The sequence below is a fragment of the Amphiura filiformis genome, chromosome 9 (assembly GCF_039555335.1).
Source record: "Amphiura filiformis chromosome 9, Afil_fr2py, whole genome shotgun sequence".
NCBI classification, from domain to species: Eukaryota; Metazoa; Echinodermata; class Ophiuroidea; order Amphilepidida; family Amphiuridae; genus Amphiura; species Amphiura filiformis.
Window position 1 is genome coordinate 25,053,344 of NC_092636.1, and position 17,229 is coordinate 25,070,572.

Genomic DNA, 17,229 nt, shown 5'->3' on the forward strand with positions numbered 1-17,229 from the left:
ATTCTTTTGTGATGGTCTTTCAATTTGTGCCGAGTGTCCTTGGCAGACTTGACTATGCTTCAGTGGTCATGAAAGGATTCAATAGATAACCTCTGCCCCACTAATCCCCAGCTATTGTCTGAAATTGCACCTCGGAAGATATATTATAACAACTCAGTCCCTCAAATGATAGTCATATAACGACCAAAAGATAAATGACTGACTATCATTGAGGACTGAGTTCCGCAGTCTAGATCTGCACATTGCACAAACACATGAATTATATATCTGGTTCCACTTAGTCGGGATTATGCACTTTCAGTTTCCCACGCGTTTGAACGGGAATTGGATTGCGTACTTTTTCGATGTCTAGTGAGCAAATTTCTTCAATATTTTGAGAAAATGATGTCAAATTTTCTATTCTATATATTGTTTGGTAATAATGTCTTTTGCCAATAGTATGTTTAAAGTTGTAATTTTGTGTTTTTGATCGCAAAGATCGGATATTTTCGTTCGATTCAATTCTGAACCCTTCATAAGGGTGCCGATTTCGCATAACTTTGACGATAATTTTGCCTTTTGGACACTAAAATGCATTCGATCCTTAATTTTGTTTCAACCGAGTCTTAAATTAGCAAGCACAATAAGGTTGGTACCACTTTAATATACATTGATGAAATTTTAAAGATTTTTTTTCAAGTTTCTAACCGGCGCAAATCGTTAAGTGTGTATTTCCCATTGACATCCAAAATGGCATAAGCGTATATAGGACTGGCAAGCGAGTCTAGTTCCACTCAGTTCCAATAATTGGAACTCACACTCCTCAAATGTTCGAAAATAAAGGTTTACATTTACTTATCTTGCTGTATTTCAGCAAGGATCAGGACTCCATAGGTAGAAACCCCAGATTTTTTTTAGAACAATACATGAATACATTTACGTTACAATTTACTCAAGGACTCTAGCTTCGAATTTGCACATGATAGTTACGCATTGGATGCTAGATTGCTCGAGAAGAGTAGCCATGAGTAGAAGGTGTGTAGCATCAAATGCGTAACTATCGTGTGCAAATTCGAAGCTAGAGTTCTCGAGTAAATAAATGCTAGAGTACGTTTCTGTCGTTTTTCGGTCGGACAGCGGTGCAATTCTTTTGCAGCGGTGCAAGATTTGCCTATTTTGAACAGTCTAAAACTTTGCTGTAGTGTAATTTTAGCAACATTTTTGATGTGATCGCCTGTCGTGATCAGTTGTTTGTGTTTACTTCTGAACTTCCATTGCGCTATTGCTTTACACGGTGTCATGCGTCAGCGAATCTGACTAGATTTTGATTGCAGTGGTCTCTAGCCTAGAATGTGAAGCTATCGGTGAGCAAATTCTTGGCTAGAATTCTCGAGCAATTCATGATCAGTTGTGTTTACTTCTGAACTTCCATTGCTTTACACGGTGTCATGCTTCAGCGAATCTGACTAGATTTTGAATGCAGTGGCCTCTAGCCTAGAATGTGAAGCTATTGGTGAGCAAATAAGTGAGTACGCATTTCATAGGGCGCAGCTACAAATCGCTAGTGTTCGCTCAAAGTGCTGGCATACACACATACTCACTTAAAGATGCCGCATAGATGCATGCATAAATCAGCTGCCTCAACACTTTGACGTCTCTGCCACATCAGGGTGAAAAATAGTATAGCTCAACTGCCTTGATTATAAAGATACTATATATTATTTTTTCTCGTTGTACACTGTACAGGTATCTGCATCTGAAATATGGTGATTTTACGTGCTACAACAACACTATTGGTGAGGTCATCCGTTTTAAAATCACTGACAAAATGTCCAAACACATTACGCAGGACATGTTTTAGTGGTACTGGTATACTATATTGTACTAACACACATAAAGAATGTAGCATAACAACCCAGATACATGAAGATAATTACCATGCGAACAAAACTCAAATTCATAGACACTACTCGAGCATGCAAGATAGATGTGGAGGAGGAGGAGGACTTTTTGCAAATAATGAGTTAAGGTTATTGCAGCCGAGTAAATTAGCATCTTTTGCTCAGGAACGGAGACTGAACTGGAAGCCTACCACAGCGATAGTGGAAGCAGCACCAAGTAAGATTCAACCATACTTGAGGCTGATTAGATTTGATAGACCAATTGGTAAGTGGCGAGTTCCTTTCTAGCAGGGCTCTTACTAACCGCGTATAGTCTGTGGCAATCTTGAGATGAAAATATTGCACTGACAAACCTGGCAAGCATGCAGCACAAATCCAGCCTGAAGGACTGGACCGAGCGTGTTACAATGCTAGGCTCTTATATATTTGCTTATATTTTCATATGAGGTGAAAGGTAGACACCCCCACAAAAACATTACAATAGGTCTTACAGTATTGCTTGTTTGTACAGCCACCGATATCAATAATATAGTTGCTCAAACTTCAAATAATATCTTTGTGGAGGGCATCCACATACCAAACTTGTGTATTTTGAAGTCAATTTGGTTGAAGACAATTTGGTTGTAAAGAAGGAGATTGAGATTAATTTGGACATTTCAACATTTCGACTTGACATTCAAAATACCTTCTGTTTCTGACATTTACATAACTGATATTTCTTTTTACCCTTTTAATTTATTACTATTAATATTATCCAGGTACCTGGCTTTTATTCTGGCCCTGTTCATGGAGCATAGCATTAGCAGCAGATCCAGGACATTTTCCTGATTTCTACATGTTAGGTTTGTTTGGTGTTGGAGCATTAGTGATGAGAGGAGCTGGATGCACAATAAATGACATGTGGGATAGAGACTTTGATAAGTCTGTAAGTATTTACTAGAATTCATGGTCATAGCAAGGTTGAAAAATGTGGGGCAGCCATGAAATATGGGATGGCCAAAATGGGAATATAAAGCTATAATCATTTTGAATCACATTGTCCCTCTCTATATTATGGCTTTACCTATATCTTTCACACCTGGAGTGAGTATTTTAAATGTAAGTTATCCAATTGTCTATTCTATTTGAAACTCACACTCCCTCTGTTGTAGACTTTAGCCAAATCTTACACAGGGGTAGTGTGGATTTTAAATGGAATAGCCCATTTTAATCCATGACCTTTGCAGTTTCAAATATGTGACTGTACACGGCGAATGAGCCATAAATTCCTCCCCCGGTCAATTTTATTTTATTTTGAATTTATAAAATATACATCATATGCTTTAAAATGGTATATCATTTGACTTTAAACGATATCCAGAAGCGGGGTTATGGTTTGTTGAATTTTGCTCCTTCAACAATTAAAAAGGTAGTTTTTTTTCATTTCTACATGTGTCTCTTTTTCCGCATTGCTGGCAATAAATATCAAACAGTCATAATTAGCGGTCATTTCCCCAAGTCAATGAGGTTCAAGAAAGTTCTCTCATTGTTAATTGTTGGTTATACCAGAGAAGATGAAAATGTCTCATCTTCTCTGGTTATACATACCTATACAAAATACAATGCCTGGTAACCCAACACTTGAACAGGATTTAGCCAAAGCAAACAAAGACCAGAGCTAATAAAAATTTTATAGCCATCTATAAAGGTAGAAGCTTATTATCCTCTTCAACAATGGGATTATTGATTGGTGTTTGACTATCAAAATGAGATAGATGTCGCGCCAGCTTGAGGGATTGATGAATACGACCTTCATGTACATTTTACACTGTAACTCGTAATACAATTTAGGGAATTTACGGCTCATTCGTGCTGTACGGTCACATATAATGATGAGAGGAGAGCAACAACTGATGTTATCTGAATGGAATTTCTTATCTTACCACTGCAGGCTTAAAGAACGGTGCAAAGACATGCACAATAAACAGAATACCGTCAAAATTATCAATAAGCATATGTGCCTATTAATGAGTTGCTTGACAAGAACAAATTTTTAGGGTAGTTTGTTAAACTTTTTCGTTTTTTTCTTTTAATTTACAAATATGTGACATGATCAAGGGGAATGAGAATGAGTCACATGTCGGCAATTTTCAATTAGAAGTTTTTTACATGATTTTCTGGCAGTTTACGAATGCTACATTTTGATGCAAACCCCATCAAAATCAGACATCTGGTTACCGAGTTATGAGCAATTTATCAATGGCTGAAAACAATAACAAACAAAAGTTACTGGAAAGTTTTAACTTAAAAAGTTTTGTACTGATCATTGCTAGTGGTATATTATGGAATTCTAAAAAATAACCATACTTTTCTCTGTAATTAAAACAAAGTTATTCAAAAGTTTTAAATTAAAAGTTCTACACTGATCACTGCTACTAGTATATTATGTCCAATAGCAAAACAAAACTTCAACATAGTTAATGTTGTTCAGGGAACATTAGCCTGGTAATGCAATAATTAATTAATACCTCTGTGTTTTATTTGATCAGGTGGAGAGAACCCAAAGCAGACCAATAGCAGCAGGTGATATAACCAGATTCCAAGCACTGGTGTTTCTTGGAGCACAACTCACTGTGGGTTTGAGTATACTACTCTCATTGAACACATACAGGTAATTATAAAACTTTTGAGATGAATAATCATTTCTTAATCACAGTTAGGGTTTTCAATGTTGCACCTGCTGAACATAGTTACTGCTAGGAAGTTGTGTGTGTATTTTAGCCAATTACTGTACTTTACTATGTCAGTAAAGTGAGAATTAAAATTCCTTTTCTTTTTATATGAGCTGGACTCTGTTGCAATCATGTTTTTATATTGTATAGTTATACTAATTTGAATACTCTTATAAACTTCTAAGCTTGTAAAAGCTCCTGAAGAAGTATGTAATAGGAGAAAAGAGGATATAGGAACATACGGGGTCTGCTATATGGTCTGTGCAATAGGCTTGGTATTTTTAAAGCCTGCAGGGTCGGGTTATAGTGGTCCACTTAAGCTATGGTTCTTGGTATATAGCAATAAATTTAGAAATAGATCATAATTAAGGACCAATTGTCATACTGTTGAGTTAACTTGGTTTGGGAGGATGGGTTAGTGTAGTGGTCTTCTCACTCGGATCTCACCACTGCAGCCTGGGTTCAATTCCCCAAGATGCCACATGTTAGCTTGCTGGTTGCCGATCCATGCTCGTCCTCACAGGTTTTTCTGTGGGTACTCCATTTTTCCACCTGCTTCTAAAATCGGACCTCTTCCCATCCATATCCATATCCCTGTCCCGTCATATCCGGATGGCATCCCTTTAATTTAGTAGCCTCTGAGCACTATTGGGCGTTGACTGGCTTCATCCGAATGTTATAAATAAATGTAAATGGTTCTTCCAGCTCTGGATATTCCATTAACAAATTATTTAAAAAACTAGGTTTTACAACATAGCTTTGATTTCATTTCCCATTTCAGCATCATACTGGGAGCTGCATCTGTACTACCTGTAGTTGTCTACCCATTGATGAAAAGAATCACAAATTGGCCTCAACTTTTTTAGGTACGTACATGATTCAATATATTTTTGAGAACAGTGCTTCATACCACAACTCGTGGGTGGCATACCTGATTGTCAGTGGCAGCACGACGGGGAGGGCAAGGGGCAGCATTTGCTCCCCCCAAAAAAAAATATTTATCTTGCCTAACCCAGTTTGCATCCTCTTCCACTTTTAAGGCAAAAACCCCAAAGTTACACAAATTTCCTCTTTTGCAGCAATTTTGTGCAAAATTGGTTGTTTTTGACCCCAAATTCACTTCCCCCTCGATCCCCCAAAAAAAAATTATGGGGACATTGTAGATTGTTATTGGCTTGCAAGACATTTAAGAGAGGAACTGGTGACTATATTCAACATGCTGTACTGGTATTTTTTTTGTCACAGTGGAATGGCTCACCACCCGAAATTGTGAGGGCCTTTGTTCGCTCCTTACCAGCCTTGCATTTTTGTCGCTCACAATTTATTTTCAGTTCGCTTAAACTTACTTTACCATTTATGAAGAATAAACTGAGGAAAAGTGAAATGGTCAATTATGAAGGGTGAAGTGTATGAACAGTGGCGGTGCCAGGAATTTTCTTCTGTGGGGGTGCATTGGGGGCAAATTTCAGGGAAATGTTTGTAATTTTGTTTTTTTACGGGGTATGAAAAGTACCAGATATCAAAATGTTCTGTACATTGTTTGCTTCTAAGGTTTAACCATCAATTGGGGTGCATTACTTGGTTGGGCAGCAGTGAAAGGTTCCTGTGACTGGAGTGTAGTGCTTCCTCTCTATACGGCCTGCATGTCATGGTCCATTGTGTATGATACTATATATGGTCATCAGGTGAGTGAACAAAATAAAAATAAGTTAACACTATTGTAAAATACACTATTTATTTTTGTTTATGCTTGACCCCAAGGAAGAACAACTTTTGTAGAATTGGGCCTCTGAAGTTGAACCAAATTCTAATATGTGCCCATCCACCACAAACTGGTCGTAAAGTCGGCTTTTTCCATTTTGAGATACAATCAAAAACAGTATATGGACTTCTATGTAAAATATATTAGGAATTTGACCTTTGATGAACCATAACTTCACTTCCAGATGTCTGATGAAGCTGGTTGAGGTGTCATTTTAAAGCTGAAAGTGCATTCTTTCAAAATCTGCAATAAACTGAAAATGATCTAGAGCCGACTTTACTACCACTTAGTGGTGGTGGTCACATATATGCCATTCAAGATATGATCTTTGGGACTTTTAAAGCAATATTAAAGCTTGTGCATTACTTGGCCAACAAGCATCAACAACTAGAGTTGAGCTGATTGGTTTGAAGTTTGTTTTGATAGAATATCCAAGCCTATTGCAAGAGGCAATTGTAAAAAAAATGTCATACTTCATTTGAAATAATTCTGGAATAACCTGCACATCACACTAACCTTAACTGCAATTCTAATTGTAACTTAAAACCTAAGACACATGGTATACCAGCAGAATTGCCTCCTCATTCAGGTTTGGAACATTTTGAAAGTTCAAATTGAGAGTTTATAAACCTTGAAAATGTTTGAAGATTACAAACTTACTGTCCATATTCAAGCAACCAGTCAACATTTTAAAATTTTAACAAATTTGGTTGTTTTGACAGCTACAAACCTAAAATAGTATTATGTATTGTAAGGCGAGTCAGAACCTTCAGGTCATAATTCTCAAGTTTTGGATATTTTGCTTAAGTAATACTGTTTATTTCTGCAGGGTTTGATCTTACAGAAAGTGAATCAAGGAAGCCATTGGTCTCATTTATATTTTCATATATTGCAGTTTATTGAGTTATGACAAATAACAGGCCCAAACAAATATTTTTGATATTTCCCCCCTCCCATGAAAAATCATGCACATGGGGGTTAAACCCATTACAATGAGCCTTGGGATCTCATATATTGAACCCATACCTTTCCTTGTGAGTGTGGGCTTTATTTTTCTCAATATATGAACACAAACACCGCTAGCTCATGTACCTAACACGTCAGAATATAAGTTGTCAATGTAATGAAGACGGAATGAACAGCTTTTTGTTTCAGCTTATACATAACATGGAGAGGTTTTTTTAAAATCATTTTGTACACAGGACAAGAAAGATGACCAAACACTTGGGTTGAAATCAACATCTATCTACATGGGTGAGAAGACACCATATTGGTTGACTGGTTTTGCTGCTACCATGGTAACCGGCTTAGGCATTGCTGGAGTAATGTGTGAACAAACAATGCCTTATTATCTGGCTTTAGGTCTGACAGCTGCTCACCTGGGACAACAGGTAAGTTGGTTAATTGTATCTAGTCTCCTCCACAGCCAGTTTGATTACGCTCCCTCCACACAAACATGTTTGTGTGGAGGGAGCGTAACCAAACTGGCTGCGGAGGAGAATAAATTGTATCATGCCGGTTTCATACTTTCCTGCCGCTTGCCGCTCTGAAGATGATTTTGCTTCACTGCGCAGTTGCACCAGGAACGCTAGTGGTGACCAGCGGCAAGCCGATATATCATTCACTCCACCGCTTTGCTACAGCGGCAGCACCGCTGGGAGTTGAATTCAAATCAACTTGAAGCGGTGCCGCTCTGATGTATGAGAACAATACGATTTTGGAGCGGTGCTGAGCGGCAAGAGTGGCTTTCAAAGTCATGCCGCTGCCGCTCAGCGGTGTACCGCTCCGCTTGCAGACAAGTGCAAGCGGCATGATGAAGCATCACATCGCTCAGCGGCAAGCGGCAGAAAGTATGAAACCAGCATCAGGTACAGCAACATTTTGTTTTGACATTCAAAGAGAGAGGGTGCATAGTAATTTGAGCACAGCGTCACTTGCTGAGTATTAATTAGGAAATATTGCGAACAACAACAAAAACAACAACTCATGATAGCAGACAAAATGAAGAATTCCATTCTCCCCATGATACATTTGATATTGTGCAAATGAGTGATGAGTGTGATATCATTTGAAAGGGATATACTTGACTTGAGTCACATGCAATGAGTCACACTTTTAGTAAAATGAGGGTTTATGGAAAGAAATACTTTTACACCAATTAGGCTCGTGGACTAAGTAAATCAATTAAAAATGTTCTCCAGACTTCCAATACATAGTGTATTTGAAAATAGCAGTGGAAGAAGTATATTCATGTATGTATACCAAAAAAATGTAGCTCTACTAAAATGCAGCCCATACATGGGTACTTCTGTAGTATAATCTTCCATTTTAGATTACACTACATGATTCTTATTGGGGTGATCACCTGCACAGGTACATTGTTGCCAAGGTACCTGACTGGTGCATACAAAGTACCTACATATGTACCAATGGTGCTACTGCACAGGACCCACCAGCAGTGGTACTGCGCACTGGATCTACACTGGTACTTCCCTGGTACAGCAGGCGGCCCCAATAGGAATCTTGTAGTGTACTTGTGATTTACCAATAAACAAAACTATACAACAATTTCATCGTGCATTTGTTCTAATCTTAATCCCAAGAATTTCAGTAAATATATTAAAAGGGCATTTTGTGATCCACAGCCTCATCCCCCCATTTTTCTGAAAAAAAGTTGAGATTTTTATACCACTGGAAACCTCTGGCTACATAATGTTTATGTACCAAAAATTTCTTGCAGATTAATTCGTTTTAGCAAAAATATCGTCAAATTTGAATTTCGTTCTGGTATACCAGAATGAAATTACAACAGTGGCCTATGGAGCAGTGTAATACACATAATCATGCATAACTCGTAAACGCAAAATCAGAATTAACTGAAATTTTGGGAATAAGCTTTTTTCATGGATATCTACTGAAAAATGTCATAAAAAGAGGATGCTTGGATCACGAAATACTCCTTTAATTAATGAATGTTTTCACCCTTTTTAAAAACTTTTTTAATTTCCTAGGTATGGACAGTAGACCTGAACAATTCACAGGACTGTTGGAATAAGTTCCGGTCAAACCATAGACTTGGTGCTATCATTTTTGCTGGAATAGTGGCAGGAACTCTAGCAAAAGTAAACAAGGACAAGCAAAATAAGGACAAGAAAGAAAACAAAGGGGACAGTTGATGAATATTTTATACAGTTATGCCTTACATGTACAGAATAAACAATGGTAATTTTTGTTTTTACTATCCTCTGCTGTGTGATAGACGACAGGCAGGTCCAATATTTTGAGTAGTGGATGCCGGCGCAACTACGATAAACAAAAATTGCTATTGTTTATTCTCATTCTAAGTCAGTTAAATATTATTTTGTAATATATTTGTAAACTATTTTTAAAGCAAAAACTAAGGTACCATCATAAAAACTCCCCTTATTATAAAATGAACGAAACTTGTTTACAACTTCACATATTCTGTTGCGTGTACTACTAGCGCGTGCGTGTATTCCGCACTAGTCTACGCATACGATGCGATACATATGCGAATCTCTACGAACGTGTTATGCATTATCAACTCATGATGACGTGGGGTAATCTACGGACTTATGGACGGCACCCGAAATCATGCGATTGTCCAATCAGATTATGTGTCTATGAACTAGACCACTCCCACTGACTAAGAATGACCAATACTTGATACAGGAAATACTTACTTTGAGATACTTTTATACCAGTCAAGAACGTTGGTGTTCACCAAAATGATACTTGTCATTGTTTTTCCATGTCTAACTGGGCTTTCTTACTATACAGTAGAATTCCATCTACAAGTATATATGCCTTTAAACAAGGTTTTTTTGACAAAAGGCAGACACCCTTCACAAAAACATTACAATAGGTTGGTCTTATAATAGTACAAACTTGTACAGCCACCTGTATCAAAATCATAGTTGCTCAAACTCCAAATGTTTTCGTGTAGGGATGTCTGGTTTTTCGTCTGTTTCATCCAAAAAACCATATATGCTTGAAGTGTATTTGGTGAAGATATGGCACAATATAACTTTCTACTAGATTTAGAAAAAAAAAATCCAAATAATTATTTTGCTGTACGCCGTATAATAGTTATGTAAGATTTCCAGAATGGAAGAAACAATGTTGCAGTTCATTGGTATGTGAATTGCACAATATGGAGCCTAAAAAAAGTGAAATATTAAAGAATTCACATCCAGATTATTGATAAGGTATGGAATAGCGATGTTTACACATTATTTTACTTCGAGGACTGTTAAATATAAATTTTAAAGAATTTGCCATAAAATTTGTATTATATCATGAAATTTTAAGAAATAAAATTATTTGATATCATTGGGACATTCCTTGTATTCAGAATGCAATTCAGTGTGTCTGATATGCTCACAGGGCCTACAAAAAATATGCGCGTAAATATCACTTTCTGCTCCCTTAAGGGAATTGCAAATCTATGGCATCTTGGGCATGCACAACTTGCTACATTTATAGGACCGTGCCCGAACAAAAATTGGTAGCACTTTACAGAGGAATTTGTCTATGTATACAGCAGAGTATGCATACTCTTGAAAATATGCCATTTGAAAATTGGCATCCAAGAGGACACTGCTGTTTCATTTCCAGTTGAACTATGTGATCAATCCGGGTGGATTTTGTGGATTCTTCCCTTTTTTTAAATCACTTTCATTTTCACCTAAAATTTTGCTTGTTGAATACAGGAGATAACATTATTTTTACGTGTACACCTTGGTCTGGGGCGGACATTTTATAAATGAATTTAGAAGAGCAGCAACGACACCACTTGCATTACATTCCAGATGTTAAATCTAAATCATATGCAAAATTTGAGGAAAAATGAACGAGTCAGTTTTATTTTAGGGCCATTTGTCTATAACTGGTCTTTACATGTAGCCCTAAGGAGAGAGTGCCCGTTGAGGGCGCTATAACCCCCATTTTAGGAACAAAAATGTGATTTTAAACAAACTGACCCGTGCAAATTTTCTAAAATTTTCAGGGTATGAACATGTAGAAATATAATCAAGTAGTTGCCTTACCTGCTCTTCTCCGAAAAAATAAAAAGTCCTATACCTCAATGATAATGAAACCTAGGTGTATAAAAGGGCATCTGCATTTTTTTTTAAATCTTGTATAAATAATAACATTTTTTGTAAAAATCAAGCAGTGAAGATATCTAATCAGAATTAATACTGGACTAACTTTTTGACACTGTCATCATATATGTGTTGTTTTACCTACTGTAAATTTTATATTATAACATTATTGGCTTTTTAAAGCCAATTATTGAAAAGATATGATGTAAACATAGCAACTGTTCTATGTCTTCAGTCGGAAATAGAGTTACGCATCATTAACCAGATCGAACAAACACACTGGGGAGGAATTTTAAAATCAGAAATAAGACATTGGGCCTTTCTCAAGTTTTCAGTTTCATGTCCTCGCTGGCTATCTTGGCATTTTAAGGGGCTCTAAGGGGATTAAAAGTGTTCGGTTAAGATATTTGGCAATTCCATTTGGGTGTATGTTGGGACACATTACAAATATGACAAAAAATCAGGTTTGAAAAAAAATCAATGTCATTTGAAAATATACATTAAATCTTGATCTCTGATATTTATGATCTTGTCAATGTTATGCAATTTAAAGAAAGACAAATAAATAATATATTCAATGACAATATGAGATTGTGTTATTTGATAATCATTTTATTAGTAACAGTTACATACAACTTGTATGACATTTGATAAATCAATGCTTTCATTCATATGGTATGTGATTCATACACATGTATGTATAAGTAACCCACATACCAACAATAATTATAAAATATCCTCTTGTAAGTATGACATTTCCAGTCTTGTGTTATTATCTATTCATTTGTTTTGCCTACCAGTTCCCATTTGAGTGTGGGACATGTTAAAGTATCAACCCACATGCTATCTCTGGGCTGATGCCTGAACATCCCTCTCACTTGAGTAGAAACTGGCAGTCATATCGAGTGAATAGAAAATAGATACGCTGTGTCGCAGTATAAACATCCATGGGGAAAGTCATAGAATTTGGCCAGTTTACTATGCCCATACAAAGGTTTACTATGTGCGTAAAATGGTTTACTTTACCCGTACAAAGGAATACTATGCTTGTACAAAGGTATACTTTGATTGTACAACAGTTGTTGAATGTGACTTTTTTCAGAGCCAAAAAATATCAATGTGACCCAAAATGTTCTCTTCCTAACTGCTGCCACTCATTCAGTGATTTTCACTTAAATTTTTGATGCCCAAGAAATTTGACACCCCAAATTTGACACCCATTTAGGCACATTTTCTGACAAGTTAAAGTTATAATACCCTTCCAGGTTAAGACACCCAAACACCAGTTAACTCGGCGAGTTACAGTTCTTGAGATGTTTTGTGGAGCAACACAAGTCAAACACGGAAATTCATATTTGACAAATTTCAACATGAAGCAGATTTAGCTGACAGCATTAGATTTTGTGTCTGTGTATGCAGCACTTATACAATGTGCGATGCCATGCGTACAAGTTCCTTAGACACAGATACAAAATATGATTCTATCAGCTATATAAACAATTTGTTACACTTGTTTGACCATTTATGCTGTAATTTTCAACAACAAATAATAAGTTCCAATGACCTGATTTCAACCAACCCTCTCCTCCACCTCTACGCACCATATAACAACAGGCTATTCCAGCTGTGGAAGACATGACCTTAATCTCCCACACTGAGGTTGTACATTACAAATGGAGTCACCCATTCAGGTAACCCCTTTGAAATTCACACTCTGTGTGCGGAAGATTAAGGTCATGTCTTCAATAGAGGGTATATGGAGTTCAAATGGAATATCGTCAGCCTGCTACGCTAATTGCCTAAGTCATTTTTACATGTTTCTTATTTGCAATTTTGATTTTCTGAGTAATAAACCCATAATTAATCAAATTTCCAGCCGCATTTTTCATTAACTTGTGGAATACATCTCTTTTGATGTATTCCACAAGTTAATGAAGAATGCAGCAGGCTGACGATATAGTCCATTGTAAGTGGAACCAACAAGACACTGAGAACCAGACCACAGGGAAGTGTCTATTGTGCTCTTTTGTTCCCCCCATACTCTACCAATGACCCATGATAAACTGTTGTAAATTTAAGCAGAAAATCAAGTCTCTCTTTATCCGACTTCCCATATAAATAACTTGAATAGATGACTGAACAATGTCTAAGAAGTCAACTGGCTGGTACCGAAGGTGCAACTTTAGTTCTTGTTTCAATGAAAAATATAATATTAGTAACTGTTTGATTCAACCTTGCACATTACTTTATAATATGTAGAAGTCAAGTGAAATTGTAGCAATTAAAAAGGGGGTACTGAATTTTTGAAATAATAAGCTTGATGCTTGTGTATTTTGTAGGGGAGGCAAACTCAATAGTGTTATATGTTCATGGCATTCTACCTATGATAGGGAGTCTTTTTTGTCCCAATTAAGTTAACCCTAACACAGCTAGGTACCACAAAATACCACAAGGATAACCACCGCTCATTCATGAATCCCAGGTGATGCGATGGCGCTTAATCACCGTAAGTGCCATATGCTCGGCACAGCACATGAGAGGTCTAAGGTTTGAATCCCTGGGGTACCAAATGACTTCTTTTTAGTTTCTTCTTTTAACTTTTGATAGTAAAAAGCAGTGTTTAGTGTTACAGTTAATGAATGCATTGAACAGGTAAAATGTCCCACTGTGTCAGAGAAATTTCTAAATGCACACACAAACAACAAACTCTTTAACATTAAGCTAAAACAAGAAAGAATATTAAAATTAAAAGTTCAATATTAACTTGATGGGGAGCTAGATTACATGATTATTTTTTAAAAAAGTACATCCAAAATATTGATGATGCTACATGACATTCCTTGATAAAAGTTGGTATTTATTAACCAAGAAACTGTTAGTGTACCATAAATATATTCATTACTTAGGTTTAGGTATAATCCAGTTATTATTATATTATATGGGAATAGGAATACATTCTCTGTGAGATATCAATAACCGTCTTGAAATCGGCTATTCCATTTAAAATCCGCACTGTGGATTTTGGAAATATCTTCCACAGGGGGAGTATGAATTTCAAATGGAATAAACACATTAGGCAGCTCCATTTGAATTTAATGTACCCTCTGTGAAAGATTAATCCTGAACCTTCCACAGAGGGAGGGAGAGTTTCAAAAAGAGTTGGTTAAGGATAAAGGATTTACATGGAATAGCCCAATTACGCCTTCATGAAATTATGCCTTCATTTACAACACATTTTGTAACCAACTTTTCTGATCGCAGTACAGAACAAGCAATTATCAATGAATGAGTTTGATACAACCTACTAGCTCATTAGCACACAATTGGTTAATAGCTCCGTGCATAGGGTTCATATAAAATCTTTGTATCAGCACCAACTCAACTGCCTGCTGACCCAATGCAAAGCAAATCCTGGCAAATTCTAGTTACAGTTTGCCTGGAATGTCACAACGATGCAAATGAGATGTCGGATTAGAGGTGTATCCTTCTAAATCTGCATGGAATTAGCCTGGCGCAGAAATCTTCTATTATTCTGTTAGCTGATTTTAAAATTCCTCGATGAAGTCTTTACACTAGTCCAACTCATTAATTTCTTACACCAAGGATCAGGGTCTTAGCTAGAAATTGAGGTTTGTCTGTCATTTGAATAAAGTGCCTGTCCTAATTTGAACTTTAAAACATTTACCTGACTTCTATGGTCCATTAGAGGTTCAAAGAGTTCAAATATGTGTTGCTATGGCCTTGTTTTGCAAAGCTGGTCTACTAAAAAGTTCAACAGCCTTTGTCAATACCTACAATTATAATGTAGCATCTGTCAACGGCATTAATTTTGCCCATCCCAGGAGCAAATTCACTGTCTAAAATGACGGGTAGATGGATGGCTAGCTAAGACACTGCCAATGATACACCTGATTAGATTACTAGTAGTCAAGCCATACAGGCAACTGGCATGCTAGAACCAGCCTAAATCAACAACATCTAATTTGCTTCATTGTGACATTTTACCAAAGCTGTAGCCAAAATTGCTACCACATCACTGTTTGTTTGTAGAATGTGTATAACTGCATTATCTAGGATTATTACAAACAATTACATTCATTACATTATAGGCAGGCCTTGAAATAAGTCATGCCCTCGGCCAAATGCTCTTCAAAACATATGCGAGGGGCCCTGGATATCTTGTGAGGACCCCAAAATGTTTGTACGCAACATGCTATCAACTTCATAAGACGACAGGGCCTGCAAACATTTTGGCTTATTTCAAGACCCCAAGTACGTATAGGCACATTTCACTATGTCTTCTTAGAGACCATACCCATCCTGTACGCTATCAATTGCAACAGTGATCCATTCAATTGGGAACACAATTTAAACCCCTATATTTTCGCAGCAGTGCTGCCCTGTAGACCACATTGTCATCACCTCAAAAATGCCATTTTCAGAAAGACATGGAAAATACAAGTAATCTACATTGGTAGCACCAATTAAGCAAATATCAAAATGCAACATTGTGTAGGCCTACGCATTATTACCATTGTTTTGGATCATGATAATCAAGTACACCTGGCAATCTTGTATTATAACACCCTTGACGTCATGCAATCACAGTATAAACCTGTACACTGTCGTATCAGTTGCGTTTATTCCATAAGCATAAAGCCATATTGTAACATTACCATAAAAAATAGATTAGTATTTTCTTTTCCATAAAATGTTAGCTTTTTCTGTCAGATATATCCCCTTTTAATTTTGAACCGAACAACTGAGGCAAAGCAAAGAAAATTGGAATTTATTACCAGTGCCAATGCGTGTTAAACTCCCGTATGGACTGTGTTATGAACATCGCATATGCATTATTCAAATCTTGAATTTTGACAAAAATACAGCAGCTAAAGTCTTGAGTTTTATAGGGTCTCTCGGTTAAGTTTACTGAAATACATTACAATAGTGTAAAAACAGAATTAAAAAAATATTGAGAGCATCCTCCATCAGCAAACGTTACAATATGGCTTTACTGTCATGGGTGGTATAATATGAGATTGCCGTTTATCTATACCAAGTGAACAAAACACACTGCTTCCATGTTGAAACAAAAACATGAACAGAAATGTTAAGCAAAGTAGTCTTACATGGTTGATCAAAATCCTACTTTTTTCAGAGATTTCTTTTATTTCACTTTGTGAATACCTTGTTAAAAATCCCATGGACACTACTGCCTTTCTTACAGTGGCCCCGATTGGTTAAGTATGTGATATAATCATCAGAGTAACCAATCAAAATATGGCTATTCATACCATATCTGTGATTGGCTCTATACAAGATATAGCTCTCTTTATAACCAATCAACATAGTTCTTAGAGACTGATAATTCAGCCAGTAGTGCCCATGCAGATATATCAGATTGGTGCTCATGTGAATGGATTCCAAAGTGAAACATGATCGACTTGGCTGAGTAAGGGAACAAACCAAAAGATCGACGATGTCCTATAAGCGTAACTGGTTTCGTTTCTCAGCCGACCCTCTCCCTCCCTGCCAGAAACGTAATAAAGAAATTTTGAAAATTTTGACATAATAATAATAATAATGACACATTCTTCAGACCGATGTTTTTGTACAAACGTAATCGAGTATTTTTACCCCCTCCCCCCTAAACGCAACTAGTTTTGTTTATAGGACGTCATCGATCTTTTGGTTTGTTCCCTAACAATACACAGTTATAGATTATCATGCGTCTCCCTTACACTTATATT

General features: G+C 36.7%; 1 protein-coding gene across 1 annotated transcript; it reads left to right on the forward strand.

The window, feature by feature from the left end:
* Positions 1-1,743: 1,743 nt before the first annotated feature.
* LOC140160792 (4-hydroxybenzoate polyprenyltransferase, mitochondrial-like) lies at positions 1,744-10,558 on the forward strand. Its single transcript, XM_072184097.1, is given in 7 exon segments — positions 1,744-2,145; positions 2,639-2,805; positions 4,409-4,530; positions 5,373-5,461; positions 6,143-6,276; positions 7,556-7,744; positions 9,365-10,558. Coding segments are annotated over 7 exon segments (1,056 nt in total). The 5' UTR covers positions 1,744-1,955; the 3' UTR covers positions 9,530-10,558.
* The last annotated feature ends 6,671 nt before the right edge of the window (positions 10,559-17,229 follow it).